The following is a 14754-nucleotide window of genomic DNA, read 5'->3' as shown; positions in this document are numbered from 1 at the left end:
TAAATATTAGCTGTCATCTAGAACCTGGGGAACAGGGAAGCTTTTAGGGCTTTTTATAAAGAACCAATGTTGCCTGTTTAATTCTACAGCATAGCAAATTTTCTTGGCTGCAATTTATAGCTGGAGATTATCTCTCCATTTGAACCAGCCCAGTTCAACCTAGAGGTCAGTCTCTCCATCCCTAGTAGTCATCTGTGGAGACAGGCCTTGACCCTCCCAAGTCCTGAGAAGACAGGAACACACCCAGATTAAATAGGCATTGGGTAACCTGACCTGGTTCAGGCATCCACCATTTACATTGTCTTGGACAAATTTAACATCTCAGCCACTCTCCTGATCTGTAAAATGGAGGATAACAACACGTGTGTGGCGTAACAGGGGTGAACGGCTCGACGTGGTGCTGGCAGTTGGCGAGAGTGAGCAAACACAACCCTACAGTGGCAGCTTCTCAAGACAAGGCCAAGAGCCTTAGAGTACTGGGTAAGAGAGGGGGACTTACATCCAGGGCGTGATTATATGGCGATTTTTTTCCCAGAGAGGAGGTACCGAACAAGAGGGAAAAAAAGGAAAGCAGAAAGCCTTAGAATCATCAACTTGCCTTCCTGCCCTTCTCCCTGCATCTATTCTCAGCAATCCTCCTGATTTGTGTGATAATAAATGAAAGTAAGGTTGTCTCCTTACTTTATTGACACACCTCGTGCACTGATATTCTGGAACTGAGACCAAGAGAAAACTCATTTTTCTCTGTATCTGATCTCAGTTCTTTTTCTCTCTCCCTTTCCTTAGAGTATCTAGCACCAGAAAACCAGTCAAGTAATTGGAAAACATATTTGGGGGAAAATGTGGGAAGACAATGAACTTCTTAAGGGTAGGAAGGGAGCAAGCTTTATCCATTTCAGTTGGGAGCATTCACAGGCTTATGAATATTAATACTTTAAAAATTATTAATCAGAGGGGCGCCTGGATGGCTCAGTTGGTTAAGCGTCCGACTTCAGCTCAGGTCATGATCTCACGGTTCGTGAGTTCGAGCCTCGCATCAGGCTCTGTGCTGACAGCTCAGAGCCTGGACCTTGCTTCAGATTCTCTTCAGAGGATCTCCAGATCCTCTCTCTCTGACCCATACTACTGTGCTCTGTCTCTCAAAAATGAATAAACATTAAAAAATTATTTTTTAATTATTAATCAAAACTTGACTTGCTTCTTTCCCCATGTGGTATCTACTCAAAAGTCAAAAGCCCCGGAATTACTAGTCCTGGGAAAGCAGCTGGGACTATGGATCTTTCTATGCTGTCCAAAACCACCGGAGAGAGGAATCAGAATATAAGCTACATTTAAGGGGATCAATTAAAAGATGACGATGATGATTTACTTTAGCTTGCAATCCTGAGAAACGTTCCCAGGATACCATGAACCCTAACTTGAAGCATAATAAAGCGTTCAATAAACGGATTAACTCTAAAAAGTTTCAAGCAGCAATTATGGAAGTTTTAAGCCTGCTCACTAAACCCATGAGAAAGCTTTTTCCAGTGTGGCTGCTTACACACAAACACCCGTAATTCCAGGCTAAAAAATTTGTTTTGTAATTGAGGTAAAGCATGGAGACATGTTATTTCCATCCTTTTCATTCACTATTTACATTCACTCTGTGTGTGTATGTGTGTGTGTATACCATTAAGAAAGCACACAGGTCAGGCTGTTCAGATTTAATGATTCCACAGTTTATCACTTGGACACATCACATCTGTTTCATTAAGTCTGCTATTTATAGATAGTGCAGGTCACCCAGCCTCCCAATGAGAACATTTCATCAAAGTCTCCTGCATCACAAACCCTCACAAAGCAGATCTCTATGATGACATAACAGAAGGATATACATTAGTCCAGTCAGTGGCAAAGCACCGGTCTTTGGGGTCCAAAGATCTCTATAACCAGCAAGAGAAGATGGGGAAAGGAAAAAATAGGGGAACTGATACTGTTTGAACCCAACTTTTCTGAGTTCCCCCTTTCCAGATGCCTGAAGCCCCCTTTCCTGAAGTGCAGAATAAACCTACTTACACAAGACCAAATATAAAAAATTGCAGGAAGGAGGGAAAATTATAGTGACGCATGTAGGAAAGACAAAGATTGTGTACTGTAACTATATTAACCCCTAAAGGCAAAATACCCTGGTGACAGTAACCCATGAACACCCTGGCTGCAGGGACATGGAGATTTAGCCAGAATGAATTTACTCCAGGCCCTTGGCTGAATTTCCACCACTTTCCTGTGAGAGTCACAGCAATCTTCTGGAATCAGCAAATCCCCCTCCTCTTCCCTGTCCTATAAGGGCAGAAACAGCTGGGGAGGGGCGAGGTTGTAAATGTCTGAGCTATTTCTTTGTATCCAGACAGGGTCAGTTTCCCAATCTGACCACTCTCATAAGCAGCTCGGGTTTTTTTCTTAATCAAAGTTCAACGCTGAGGAAAAGACAGCAAAGTCATTCATCTCAGCCCACTCTTAGGCAGACAGGTTAAGGCAGGGTCAAATGTGAGAGACCTAACATATCCCTATCCAAGCCAAAAGCAGGCTACTCAGGAAATCCCGAAGACCGAAGTGGTGCTCAGCGCCCCCTACAGGATGGTCACAGTGATGTGTTTTGTCCAGATTAGGTCTTCTCCAGTCCCAACTAGACCAAGCCTCCCAGTTCCAGGACTGAAGAATGTGTGGATACTAGTGGACAATCTGTCACTATCTGAAACTTCTTGATCCCTCTACAGCCTGGATTTACGTCCCCAGAAAATTGGGGCAGTGGTGGACCAGACTCAGATTGTGATCAGATGGGGAGTAAACGGCTGGTCCCGAGAGTGTTTAGAAATAACTGAACTCCCTTTGGAGTCACATTTACTCCTGGTTCTGCGCTAGGAGCATAATACTCAAACAAAAAGTCTTATTTTAAAAGATTCTCACCACTTCCCCAACTTTGGCACTTCTCAACCTTCACCTCTCGCCCCCTCTTCCCCTCACAAACACACCACCCCAAGATGTTGGGACTCTTCCAGTATCTCTAGGGCCCCAGGATAATGTGGCATTAATGGCATTTGGCAGAAAAATCCCGTCCCACAATTAAGACTCTCCCATTTCAATACACAGTGAAGAAAAAAACGATAATGTAAGAGAAGAGGCAGTAGAAACCAGTCTGTCCCTTCCCACGTAAGAGGCACAGAAATTTCAGGAGTCAGTGAAAATGGCATCATCTCTTGCCAGAAGGCCACCAGCTACCACTGGTTGGGAGACGCATTATCACTTGTTTCTCCTCTGGACTGAAATGCAAGATAGTCAGGATGGCCGTGAGCGTCTGCTGGCGGCCCAGGGTGTCAGGCAAGGTCAGGAAGCGGTAGATGATGTTTTTGAGGTACTCCAGGTTGGCTCCCTCCCTACTCTGGTCCCGGATATTCTTCTCGATGTGGCTCTGCAGCGCTCCAACCTCCTCGCGATGGCGCTCCCCCTCCTCCAGCAGCCGGTCCTGCAGCTGATGCACCTCGACCTCCAGCCTGCGCCTCTGCTTCCTCAGCGATGTGATCTCCACCTCCTTGCGGGCCAACTGCTCGGCATACAGGAAGAAAGTGGGCTCACTGGCCGCAGCCAGCTGCAGCGCCTGGGTCAGGCTGTCTGGGGAAGACGCGTCAGCCGGCTCCCCGGGCCCCCCGCCACCCACGGGGCTCCTGCGCCCTGGAAGCCCGCAGGACAAGGCCACAGAGCGCAGCTGCTCCAGCTCCAAGTCCTTCTCGGCCAGCACGGCCAGGGCCCGGTCCCGCTGCTTGTGCAGCTCCTCCTCCAGCTTCAGCGTGCGGTCCCGGAAGTCCAGCTGGCTGCGCTCCAGCTCCTGCCGGTGGAGGTGCTGCAGCCGGGCCAGCTCCTGCTTCCAGTCCTCAGCCTCCTGCTGGTGCTGGCGCTCGAGCTCCTCGCAGGACAGCCGCAGGGAGATATACTTCTCCTTCAGTTCCGCAAGCTGTTCCTGGGCTTCCTCCAGCTCCTTGGCCAGATTACCGTCTTTGGTGTTCTTGCTCTTGAGGACGACCTGGGCCCTCAGCTTGTACCTCTCGAACTCCTCCTTCAGCTGTTTCAGCTCCTGTTGGTAGTAGAGCACAGAGGCCTTCTCCCCGTCGGCAGCCTCTGAGCTGGGCATTATCTCCAGGTCACAGAGCTTCTCCACATCCAGGGTCACCTGGCTTTTCCTGGCTGCAACCTGCAGCAGCCTCTTCAGCTTCTCCATCTTATCCTTCAGGACATTGACATCCAGACTGGACTCCTCTCCATGGCCGTCGAGAGGGGACCGGCTGGAGGCTGCCAGAGCCAGGGTCTTGTTCTCCAGGTCCAGCTGCAGAATGCGCTCCTTTAGCTTCTGGATGGCCAGCTGGTCCTTCTGCTTGGCTTTCTCATAGGTGCCCAGCAGTTCCGACACCTCGGATATTTGGTTCTCCAGGGCCGCCACCCTCTGTTCTTCCACCTGAGATTGCTGGCGTAGTTGATCTTCTGCAAGGGCTGTCTGGAAAACAACGGAGCAGATGGAAACGCATCCAGAAGAGTCACAAAGCCCTACGGCAATCTTTGAGAAAGCAAGAGAAGGGAGCAAGAGGGTCATAGGATGGGAATGGCCTGGCAAGAATGGGAACCGGGGATTTTTCTGTTGATGCAGAAGCTAACCAAAGTTCCTATAACCTGCCTGGGTTCTGCTGCCAGAGATACATTATACCAAACGGCATTTTTTTAAATATAATTTGTTGTCAAATTGGTTTCCATACAACACCCAGTGCTCATCCCAACAATAAACCAAACAGTATTAAGAACCTCTGTGTATCTGCTGTTGTTCTGCTTTACCGCCTCCACTTTCCCCCATCATACACCAAGCTCGCACATGAAGTGTGTGACTTTTGTTTATCATCTGCTTCCCCAGATCCTACTAAGAAATCACAGGACATTCTTTTCCTCTCCCAATATTCCCGCAGTTCAAAACTCAGTTGGATCTCTCTCTCTCCACACTGAAAGGAGCACTGTAAAATGGCACACCTTTCCAGAACAGGCAAATTGACCGGAAGCAATTACAAGAGGTGACTTCTGCAAAAATTCCTTTTGCCCCGCCCCCCCCGCCCCCCTCCCTATAGGCATACACCACAGCCTATCTAAATATAGGCATATACCTATGGTATACACACTACCTTTCACTGCGTGGCTGCCACGACACTGCTTCACAGAGCAGGGCTGGTAAGACGCCAATGCCCAGAGGTTCAGAGGTGTCTGGCTCCAAACCAGCCTACACTGAGAAACCCCACATCCTGTTGGAAGCACATTCTGTGGACACCGTCAACACCACACAGAACAGATGTCCCAGGGCTCAAGGTGGAACCTTCTGAATGGCATCAAAACCTGACAGCACAGCCCCTTGGTTCTAATTACCAAAGAGAAAAATACCCTAATATTTTCCACTCCAGGCTAACTGACTAATGTTTGGAGCAATAATTACCTTCCTCATTTCCTGCTGCAACTGAGCCTGGAAATGGCTCTTCAGGAAGGCGGCCTCTTCCTGAAGCTCCTGCAGCCGAGGGTCAGGCCGATTCTTCTCATCTCGAAGAGCCTGCAGCTCACCTTTCAAGTCCTCCACCTCACGGGTCAGCTGCTTGGTCTGCAGTTCGAACCCTTCCATCTGACCAGCTGCATATGCCCGCCCCGCCAGGGCTTCTCGGGTCTCTTCTAGCCGAAGCTCCAAGTCCTGGCGCTGGGTCCTCTCCTCCTGCAGCAGTTTCTGGAGCTCACGAAGCATCAAGGCATGATCACTCTGCTCTTGGGCCCGATCATGCTGCTGGGTGATAAGCCGCGCTTTGGTTTCTGCGATCTGGTCCTGCAGCCCCTTCAATTCTCCCTCCAGACGGCCCCTCTCCTCCTCTGCCTTTTTACTGGCATCCTCTAAGTCCTGTTTCATCTTCTTCTTGTCTGCCAGGTAAGACGCTTCCATGCGAGACTTCTCCTGGGTGACTGTAGCCAAAGAGCTGGTCAAAGTAGCCAACTGAGTCTTCAGCTGGTGCAGTCGTTTGTCCACTTCCCCACCCCCAGACGGTCCATCCCCACTGCTACTGCTGACGCCACTCTCCGACCCGTTGGCCTCTTCAGACTTTGGAGGTGGTGGTCCACGAGCCAGTCTGTCATCCTCTACCCCAAACTCACCCTTGGTGCTGGTGAGACTGGCCGCAGTATCCAAGCTGGTGGCGGTCCCAGTGCTATCCTCGCTGTGAGTGGAGCATCGGTCATCTACAGAGTCAGGAAAAGTGAGGCCTGGAGGCTGGACACCTGTGAGGCCCACATCTGCCTCATGGGATACCGACAGCACCTTAATGCTGGCCTCTAGAGCCTCCTTCTCTTTCAGTAAGCTTTTATAGGCACGGACCACATCCTTGAGACGTGCCTGGTACTGGAGAAGCTGCTTCTTCTGCGTCTCAATGGTTTCCAACAAGTCCTTCTTGCTCGGTCCGCCCCCGAAATTCATCCCAAACTTCTCCATGTTCAGAACGGGTTACTCGACGTCAGCGTTCTGGCAGCTCAGAAGAGGGTCGCGAAGACCCTGGCGGGGACAGTAAACTACAAAAAGAGACTTGTCCCCACAGCCGCACGCCCGCTCCTCCTAGCTGTCCGAGACCGGATGCCGGGTACCGTGCAGCCTAGCAGAAGCGCCCGCCAGGTCCCAGGTACCGAGGGCGGGGGCGGGTCCTACCTTAGAGGCGGGGCGACGCCGGGACGAGAGCAGCACACGGCGAGGGCTCGCCTGTACTGTCTCAGAGGCTGCTCCGAGCTTCTTGCTTGCCCGGGTCACAGCAGTCCCAGACGGCCCTCAGCCCACGATCGGCCAAGAGTTTAAACCGAACGTAACCCCATCAAGACTTCCTAAGTAGAGCTGCCCGAGAACGACGCTTCCGGGTCCGCTGGAAGTGACGACACCGCGACGCATCAGGTTCCGCCCCCAGCGGGCGCGAGGTGGGTGGGGCTATTTCGCCGGGGGAGTGGGAGAGAGCCGGTTCAGAGCGTAGCTGCGCTTTGAACGCAGGGCCCGCGAAGTCGAAAACTCGGGAGTGATTATGGTTTGGTGGAGTAACCTAGGGTTACGATGAGCGAGAGAGAGTGGGCAACATGGCACTAAGTCCTTACCAAATACCCGGATGAGCGACGCGTCCCCGCATTTGCGGCTCAGCACCTTTGTCTCTAAAGATCAACAATTAAGACTCCCTTTTAGAACACGAAAACTTCAACCCTTGACGGGACAGTTTTGGCAACTCCTAGGCATCTAGTATAATTATTAGCACCCTTCCTGAGTTCTGTTGTGTTGATTCAACAAATACATGTAGACGGCACCCTATAGCCAAGACCTCCATCCTATGTGCCAAGTATATTTCAGGACCTTCGCAAGAGTTTTGGTATTTAGCCCTTACAATTGTTCTGCTCAGTGGGTGCAAACATGAGACACAGAGGCTAAATAACATGCCCAAGGTCACACAGCTAGGAATTCTATCTATATCTGTCCAACTCTCAACATACCAAGCGCTGCTCCTGGTGATAACCATGAAGAGACAAGGTTCTGCCCTCACGGATCCCCCATCTAATGAAAAACCAGAGGTGCAAACACAACTCCTGCTCTCATGACTGTATGTTTGGGTTTATTCAAAGTGGTATGGGAGTTAGGAGGGAGGCCTGTCTAGAGGAAGAAGAGAAGGTTCTCAGGAAAAATACTTGGGTTGTTGAAGCATGTGTAGTGATCTAACTAAAGATGAGGGAAACAAGCATTCCAGGCAGAGGAAAATGATTGCAAGGACTCCTAGGGCATCAGAGAGCCTGGCTCACCCAGGAAGCATTGAGAATCACTTCATGGCCGTAGCTTAGGGTGAAGGAGGTGGCAATAGATGGGGCTGGCCCAATAGATAGGTACCTAAATTAAGGCATTTTTTAATTTGTTTTAATTTTTTTAATGTTTATTTACTTTTTGAGAGAAAGAGAGAGAACAAGTAGTGGAGGGACAAAGAGGCAGACGGAGACACAGAATCTGAAGCAGGCTCCAGGCTCTAAGCTGTCAGAGCAGAGCCACACATGGGCCTCACACCCACAAACTCTGAGATCATTACCTGAGCCGAAGTCAGACACTCAACCGACTGAGCCACCCAGGTACCCCAAGGCATTTCAATTTTTATCTTGAGTGCTAAGACACTAAAGGATTTTAATATTGAGTAGCATCATCAAGACTTGTATGACGGGGTAAAGATACCAAGGGTCAGGAGACTGGTAAGGAGGCTATTTCTGTCCTGAGGAAGAGATGATAGTGAAATAGGGCAATGACAACAGGGATGGAGAAAAAGAGTCTAATTAAAAGAGCTAAAGATTGGGGTGCCTCAGTCGGCTAATCATCTGATTCCTGATTTCAGCTCCGGTCGAGATCTCACCATTGGTGAGATCAAGCTCTGCATCAGTCTCTGTGCTGACAATGCAGAGCCTTCTTGGGATTCTCTCTCTTCTTCTCTCTCTGCCCCTACCCCCTCATAAATAAATAAGTAAGTAAGTTCAAGATGTAAAACTGACCTGACTCAGTCAATTCTAGTTGTGTTATTATATTGGAACTCTTTTAAATGCACTCTTCAACCTTGTAAAAAGCCTTCTTAGGAATGCAAGTATATGGCTAAAGAGTAAAGGAAAGTCTTAGACTCACTCCTACCTGGTGCCCAAAGTGTATTCTCTTTACAGACTTTTCAGGTCAGTGTGGGACAGACCCTGGAGGTATTTTCAGACCCAATTTCTTAGTGGCCCAGATAACATCCACCTGAAACATACAGAACATTCAGATAGTCTCATAATTTTAATATTCACCATCACCTCATGAGATAGGGCAGATATTGGTCTCCTTTTACAGAAAATAACAAGTTATGAGGATTGTTGAAGCCAAACCCTCAAAAGGGGGGCGGGGGGGAGGGGGGTTGAGATTTGAACTGAGACATGAACAATGGTACATAGTAGGCATTCAATATTTGTTGAATAGGTGAATTAATGAAGGTTTTCTGATTCTCAGCTCACCTCACCATGTCCAGTTCATAAGCAATTGATTCCAGAAGCCAACTGGCAATCCGGTTTCAAATCGCTTGTCCTTGCTCCAGTGAGCATCCTTTTAGTCCATTCAAACCAGCAAGTATCATATTTGCTAAGCATATATTATGTGCCAGGCACTGACCCAGCCTCTCTCATAGAAGAAACTTAAATTCCTTTCCTGCTATTTCCCCTCTGTTGCTGAGTGGGGAAATTACTTCTGAAGCTCTTGGAGTCTAGGGCCACAAGAGTCTCATAAAATCCTGGATAGGTGTGCATTAAAAATCCGGGTTCTCAGGTCTGTGGAAAAGTAAAGAAGCTTCAGAAAAGCTGCGTGGATCAACTGAAAGGTGTTGTGTCTGGAACCATGGAGGCGAAGGTGGTGTTCTCCAGCACGCAGGAGAAGGTTGTGCTGATTGGAAAACCAAGAAGTCCAGCTAGCACTAGGGCACCTTCTTTTTCCACCTCCGGCGCACTCCTCTCGAGATTCTAGGGTCACTTGAACCACCTGCCACGCTCAAAGCCTCTCTCTGGGCGCTGAGAGGGCCAAATAGAGGAATAAGATACTTGCACCGACCTTCCGCTCCCCTCGGAGGGTGGTGCATACAGTCGATAATGCTAGTTCGCAAAAGCTACACCGGAGCGCGGGGTGGGCTGGACGCGACAAACCAAAGCCGAAAGGCCGGCCAGTTAAGCTAGGGGTCGGGGGCCGTGTGGAGCACCGTAGACTTTCCTCGACCCCGCTCGGGCTGCCGGTGAAGCAGCCATAGACCTGCCAGCGCTCTTGAAACGGAGAGACCCAGACCCTTCACTCTTTAAAGCCGGCGCCGGATTCAGCAAGGATGCGGGGACTCGCTTAGCTTCAGAATTTGCCGGAGAGGTAGCCTGGAGGTGGGGAAGGGGCGGGGAGGGGGCGGGGCCCTGGCGGGGGCGGGCCCGCGATGACGTAGGGCGGGCCGGGACGCGCGGAGGCGGCGGCGGAGCCTCCTCCTTCTGCTGCTGCGCCCCATCCCCCAGCAGCCGGCCGGTTCCAGCCCGTACCCCGCGTCCGTGCCCGCACCCCCTCCCCCGGCCCCGCCATGGGCCTCACCGTGTCCGCGCTCTTTTCGCGGATCTTCGGGAAGAAGCAGATGCGGATCCTCATGGGTGAGGCAGATCAAGCGCGCGCGGCCCGGACCGGAGCGTCGGCCCCCGCGGAGTCCTCCCGCCCCCGCATCCCTCCGATCCCGGCTCAGCCTGGTCTCTGACCCTGAGTCACCCACCTCCTAACCACCCCCACCCCCCGCCGGGGTCACTGTTCTCGGGCGGCTCGCGGTCTGCAGCGCCGACCCCGGGGCCTGAGCTTGGGAGCTGCGGGCCTGGGTGGGGTGAAGCTCCCTACGCCCCAGCCCGGCTGGTAAGAAGGGAGGATTCCGCCCTTGGAGACGACTTTTAAAAGGAGCGTGGCCCTCCTCTTATGCCCTTTACCCACTAGCCCTCTTCAGCCCCTCGCCTGCTTTGGGGCTGGGGTTGGTGTTCACCATCAGACCGCCCTCAAGGCCTCGAAGGCAGATAACAGCGCGCACCTGCAGGCGCAGGGGCTCTCCGCCCCCGTCTCCATCGGCTGTCCTGGCCTCTCCCCTTCCCTGGTCTCTAGAGGGCTCCCTCGCTCCCGTCTCCAGCCCTCTGCCCCTCTCCTTTGCAGTTGGCTTGGATGCAGCTGGCAAGACCACAATCCTTTACAAACTGAAGTTGGGGGAGATTGTCACCACCATCCCCACCATAGGTGAGTTCTGAGGCGAGGCCGGGAGGAGCGGGAGGCTGGCGGCAGGCCTTCTCTGGGTCTGCTCGCGATTCTGCCTGAGGCCCTTATCTCTGTGCAGGGGCTGACCCTGACACTAGACACGGCTACCTGAGAAGTGGGTCACAGTTACCTTTACTTGCTGGATAGTGCGGAGGCTGGGTGAATGTGACCTAGCCCCGCCTGGTCTGTGGACTGCAGGTCCTCTGGGGTTCTGTTCCCAGCAGACTTGATCGTTTCCTGGTTTTAGGTCTCTGATGACTCTACATAGATTTAGTGAGTTCCTTTCTTTCAGGACTTTGTTTTCATTTTTTTTTTTTTTTTTCCAATTATCTCCAGGCTTCAATGTGGAAACAGTGGAATACAAGAACATTTGTTTCACAGTCTGGGACGTGGGAGGCCAGGACAAGATTCGGCCTCTGTGGCGACACTACTTCCAGAACACTCAGGTGGGGATGGGGCTCTCCAACCCCACGAGAAAAGGTGTTAGGACTGCAAAGACTGAGATGTTGGCCTAGGCTGGGCCCCCAAGCCAGGAAAAAAACCCTTCACCTCCTTCTATCTGTGTTTGTAGGCTTGCCTCTACTCGTCCTTCAGAACTGGCATTATTAGTCTTCTGAGACTTAGCCACCCTACACTCTCCTGACAAGCAGGGTTCTGGGTCCATCCTGTCTTATTTACTTTTTTTTTTTTTTTTTTTTAAGTTTATTTATTTTGAGAGAGAGAATCCCAAGCAGGACCCGTGCTGTCAGTGCAGAGCCAGACAAGGGGCTCAAACTCAGGAGCGGTGAGATCATGACCTGAGCAGAAATCAAGAGTGGACATTTAACTAACTAAGCTACCCTGGTGCCCCTATTTATTTTATTTTATTTTATTTTTTTAAGTAAGCTTTACCCCCAGTGTGGGGCTTCAACTCAACTCCAGGATCAAGAGTCACACATACTACCGACTGAAACAGCCAGGCGCCCTCATGCTGCCTCATTTAAGTCTCATCACGTCTTTCCCTGTTCCCTTGCACCTCTCCTAGCCACACTGCTTCCCTGAGGGCAGAGGCTGTATCCCGGGCAGGGTGTCTCCAGTTTGTGCCAGGATGTTTGCAGAGCCTTGTGAAAGTTTAGATGAGAAGGGTTTGGACACAAAGATGGGAAGAAGAAAGCCAGACTAGGGTATGTCCCAGGTGGGAGTAATTGCTCGCCCTTTCTTTCTTCCTTCCCACCCAGGGCCTCATCTTCGTAGTGGACAGTAATGACCGAGAGCGGGTCCAGGAATCTGCTGATGAGCTCCAGAAGATGGTGAGCCCCTAGAGCCCTGGGAACTGAGCCCTGGTTTGGAGGCAGAGCTCTGAGATCTCTGTGCCAGTGTGAAAGTCAGGAAATGCCTCACAGGCCTTGAACGTGTTTCTCTTTGTGACACCGACACAGGAGTATCTCACCCTGTTTTGAATTTGAGTCAGGTGAAAAGTATAGGACTGACTTTTTCCTTGTCAGGAAACTGATTTCTTATGGCTTCGCCTCTGAGAAGTTGGCAGGGAAAGGAGGATTATATGTCGTGGAGAGAAACTTCATCTTACATTCTTCATTCTTGGTTTTCCATTTGGAAATGTTGTCACTTTGACTAGGGCAAGTCATTAGAAAAAGGCTCTGGACTTCGGGCCAGATGGCCTCAAGCTGATTTATGAGTCTGCGTCTTGTGTTCAGCAGCAGACTGCACAATATTACATTCTTCCCCACAAATATGCTGGAAGGTAGAAGGGGGGGCTCCCTCCACAGCAGGGAAGAGGAAGCCTGGAGACCCTGCTAGGGCTCCAGATTCCATCCCCTTCGTCTCTCTCAGCTGCAGGAAGACGAGCTGCGGGATGCGGTGCTGCTGGTGTTTGCCAACAAGCAGGACATGCCCAATGCCATGCCCGTGAGCGAGCTGACCGACAAGCTGGGGCTGCAGCACTTGCGCAGCCGCACGGTGAGGGTCCTGCCTCTCCCAGGGGAGCCACAGGCTGGGGCCAGGAGGAAAGGCATCCCCTTGTCTTCCCTGCTACTGACCTCTCTTTCCTTCTCCCCACAGTGGTACGTCCAGGCCACCTGTGCCACCCAAGGCACAGGCCTGTATGATGGGCTGGACTGGCTGTCCCATGAGCTGTCGAAGCGCTAGCAAACCAGGGGCCGGCCCCTGCTGCCCGGAAGCTCCCGCGTGCATCCCGGGATGACCAGATTCCCGGACTCCTCAGGCAGTGCCCTTCCCTCCCACTCCTCCTCTCCCACAGACACAGGCCTCTGCTCCTTCTCCTGCCTGCATGTTCTCTCTGTCGTTGGAGCCTGGAGCCTCGCTCTCCGGGCACGGAGGGGTCCACTCTCCTGCCTGCTGGAGCCTGTGGAAGGGACCTCCAGGGCTAAGGCCCCTTTTTCCAGAGGAGGAGCAGGGATCTGGGTTTACTTTTGTTTTTTCCATTTTGGGTGTACCCTTGGGGCCAGATGGGGAGGGAAGGTGAGGGCTCCGGGTGGTGCTATGATGTGGCACTGGATATTGAGTAATAAATTTGCTGTGGTTTGTACACAGTGTTGTCTGTAGCCTAGAAGCCGGGGTTTGGGGGGAGGCTGGGTTGTTGGGTACAAAGGGACAATATGACAGGGGGAGGCTCAAAACGCTAAGGCTGCACAGCCAACCCCTTCCCCCCAGCGCGCACACGCACATCGCTGCCTTCCCCTAGCTCAGCCTCTCCCTCCTTGTTCTTGAGGATACAGTACTTCGGGGGTTCCAGTGGAGGAAATTCCACTCCCCAATTCCAGGGGGCCTTTGCTGAGGATAACAGGCTCTACCTCGTGGTTCTGTAAATCACACACTTCCTGTTCCTCTCCATCTCCTAGCTACTTAGAGCAGTGGCTCTTCATGGTTACTGTGCACATTAAAATTCAGGGGGAGGGGATATTTATTAAAAAGAGGGTCCCGAGATAACCTTTAGAAAATATGATTCATCAGGACCAGTGTGAAGCCCAAGAATATGCATCTTAAAGATTACCCAGGTGATTCTGTCACCCGTAGTCTATTAGCCTCCTTCTGTAAAACATTGGTAGGGCCTTGCAAATTACAGTTCCTCACCTTGCACTAGAACTCTTTCTACCTGGGAAGACAACCCTGCCCTCTACTCCCCTACTCCCACCACGGGGAATAAGAAAGCATATGAATGGAACCAGGAGTGTGGGCTATTCTCCAAGTGTGGTTTACTCTGCCCGTTCTTTGAATCCCAGCAAAGCTTAAGCAAAAACCACCATCACCACCATTATTTCCTCTTGCCTTTCTCCTTTGATGTTGTCAATTCCTCCATGTTCTTCACTGATTTTCTCCGTGAGCTTTGTAGGAAATGAGCCCTGTAGGGGCTTTCCCTACAGAGGAAATGGCCGTTGGCCAACAGAGACCCTTTGAGGGCAAGGGCTCATATCCTGAGGGCCAGCACTCGCTGGCTGCCCAGCAGCAGTGCGGCTGGGGATTATGAGGACGATGCCCAGTGCTCTCCCCATCTAGGGCATTTTCCTTACCCTGCTCTAAGCCAGCCCTTTCTGATTAATATGAGTAATATGATCCTTGCTGGTTATCTGTCTAGGGTTTCCTCACACTTCCTGAAAAGCACCTTCTGAGGCATTTTGGCCTCATCCTCCCAAGGGCTGTAAAAGTTAATCGATTTTTCTTGGATATCTTGAACTTTAGAAACACTTGAGTCCCAAGGGAGCCAAGCAGAACTCATTCCGGAGGGTGGAAAGAGGTTGGTTTTTACCCTGCCATTAAAACGGGGAACAGACATGAAGAAGGAGAAGGACTTGCCTGTAGTCATGGTCTATCACTGGTACAGGCCAAAGTTCTGATGCCCAGTCTTTGTTCAGCCGACCTCGGTG

General features: G+C 51.3%; 3 protein-coding genes across 6 annotated transcripts in view; 1 reads left to right on the top strand and 2 right to left on the bottom strand.

Annotated features, from left to right (window-relative positions):
- The window catches only part of ZNF800 (zinc finger protein 800), a 188101-nt gene extending 179249 nt beyond the window's left edge, over nt 1-8852 (bottom strand). For all 4 annotated transcript variants that reach the window (XM_058724399.1, XM_058724402.1, XM_058724400.1 and 1 more), the window contains exon 1: nt 8726-8852. The gene's annotated coding sequence lies outside the window, so the exon portion shown is untranslated. The remainder of the gene's footprint in view (nt 1-8725) is intronic.
- On the bottom strand, nt 1689-6960 carry GCC1 (GRIP and coiled-coil domain containing 1). Its single transcript, XM_058724396.1, has 2 exons — nt 5501-6960; nt 1689-4525 (listed from the first exon to the last, which is right to left on the bottom strand). The coding sequence occupies exons 1-2, from the start codon at nt 6530-6532 to the stop codon at nt 3230-3232; spliced, it is 2328 nt and encodes a 775-aa protein (XP_058580379.1). The 5' UTR covers nt 6533-6960; the 3' UTR covers nt 1689-3229.
- Nucleotides 8853-10057: 1205 nt separating the features above from the next.
- On the top strand, nt 10058-13418 carry ARF5 (ADP ribosylation factor 5). The gene is made up of 6 exons (XM_058724413.1): nt 10058-10236; nt 10775-10855; nt 11210-11319; nt 12091-12162; nt 12704-12829; nt 12932-13418. The coding sequence occupies exons 1-6, from the start codon at nt 10170-10172 to the stop codon at nt 13016-13018; spliced, it is 543 nt and encodes a 180-aa protein (XP_058580396.1). The 5' UTR covers nt 10058-10169; the 3' UTR covers nt 13019-13418.
- Nucleotides 13419-14754: the final 1336 nt, after the last annotated feature.

Source organism: Neofelis nebulosa, chromosome 4 (assembly GCF_028018385.1).
Source record: "Neofelis nebulosa isolate mNeoNeb1 chromosome 4, mNeoNeb1.pri, whole genome shotgun sequence".
NCBI classification, from domain to species: Eukaryota; Metazoa; Chordata; class Mammalia; order Carnivora; family Felidae; genus Neofelis; species Neofelis nebulosa.
Note: the sequence above shows the minus strand (reverse complement) of the source record. Positions and strands in the feature narration are given on the sequence as shown.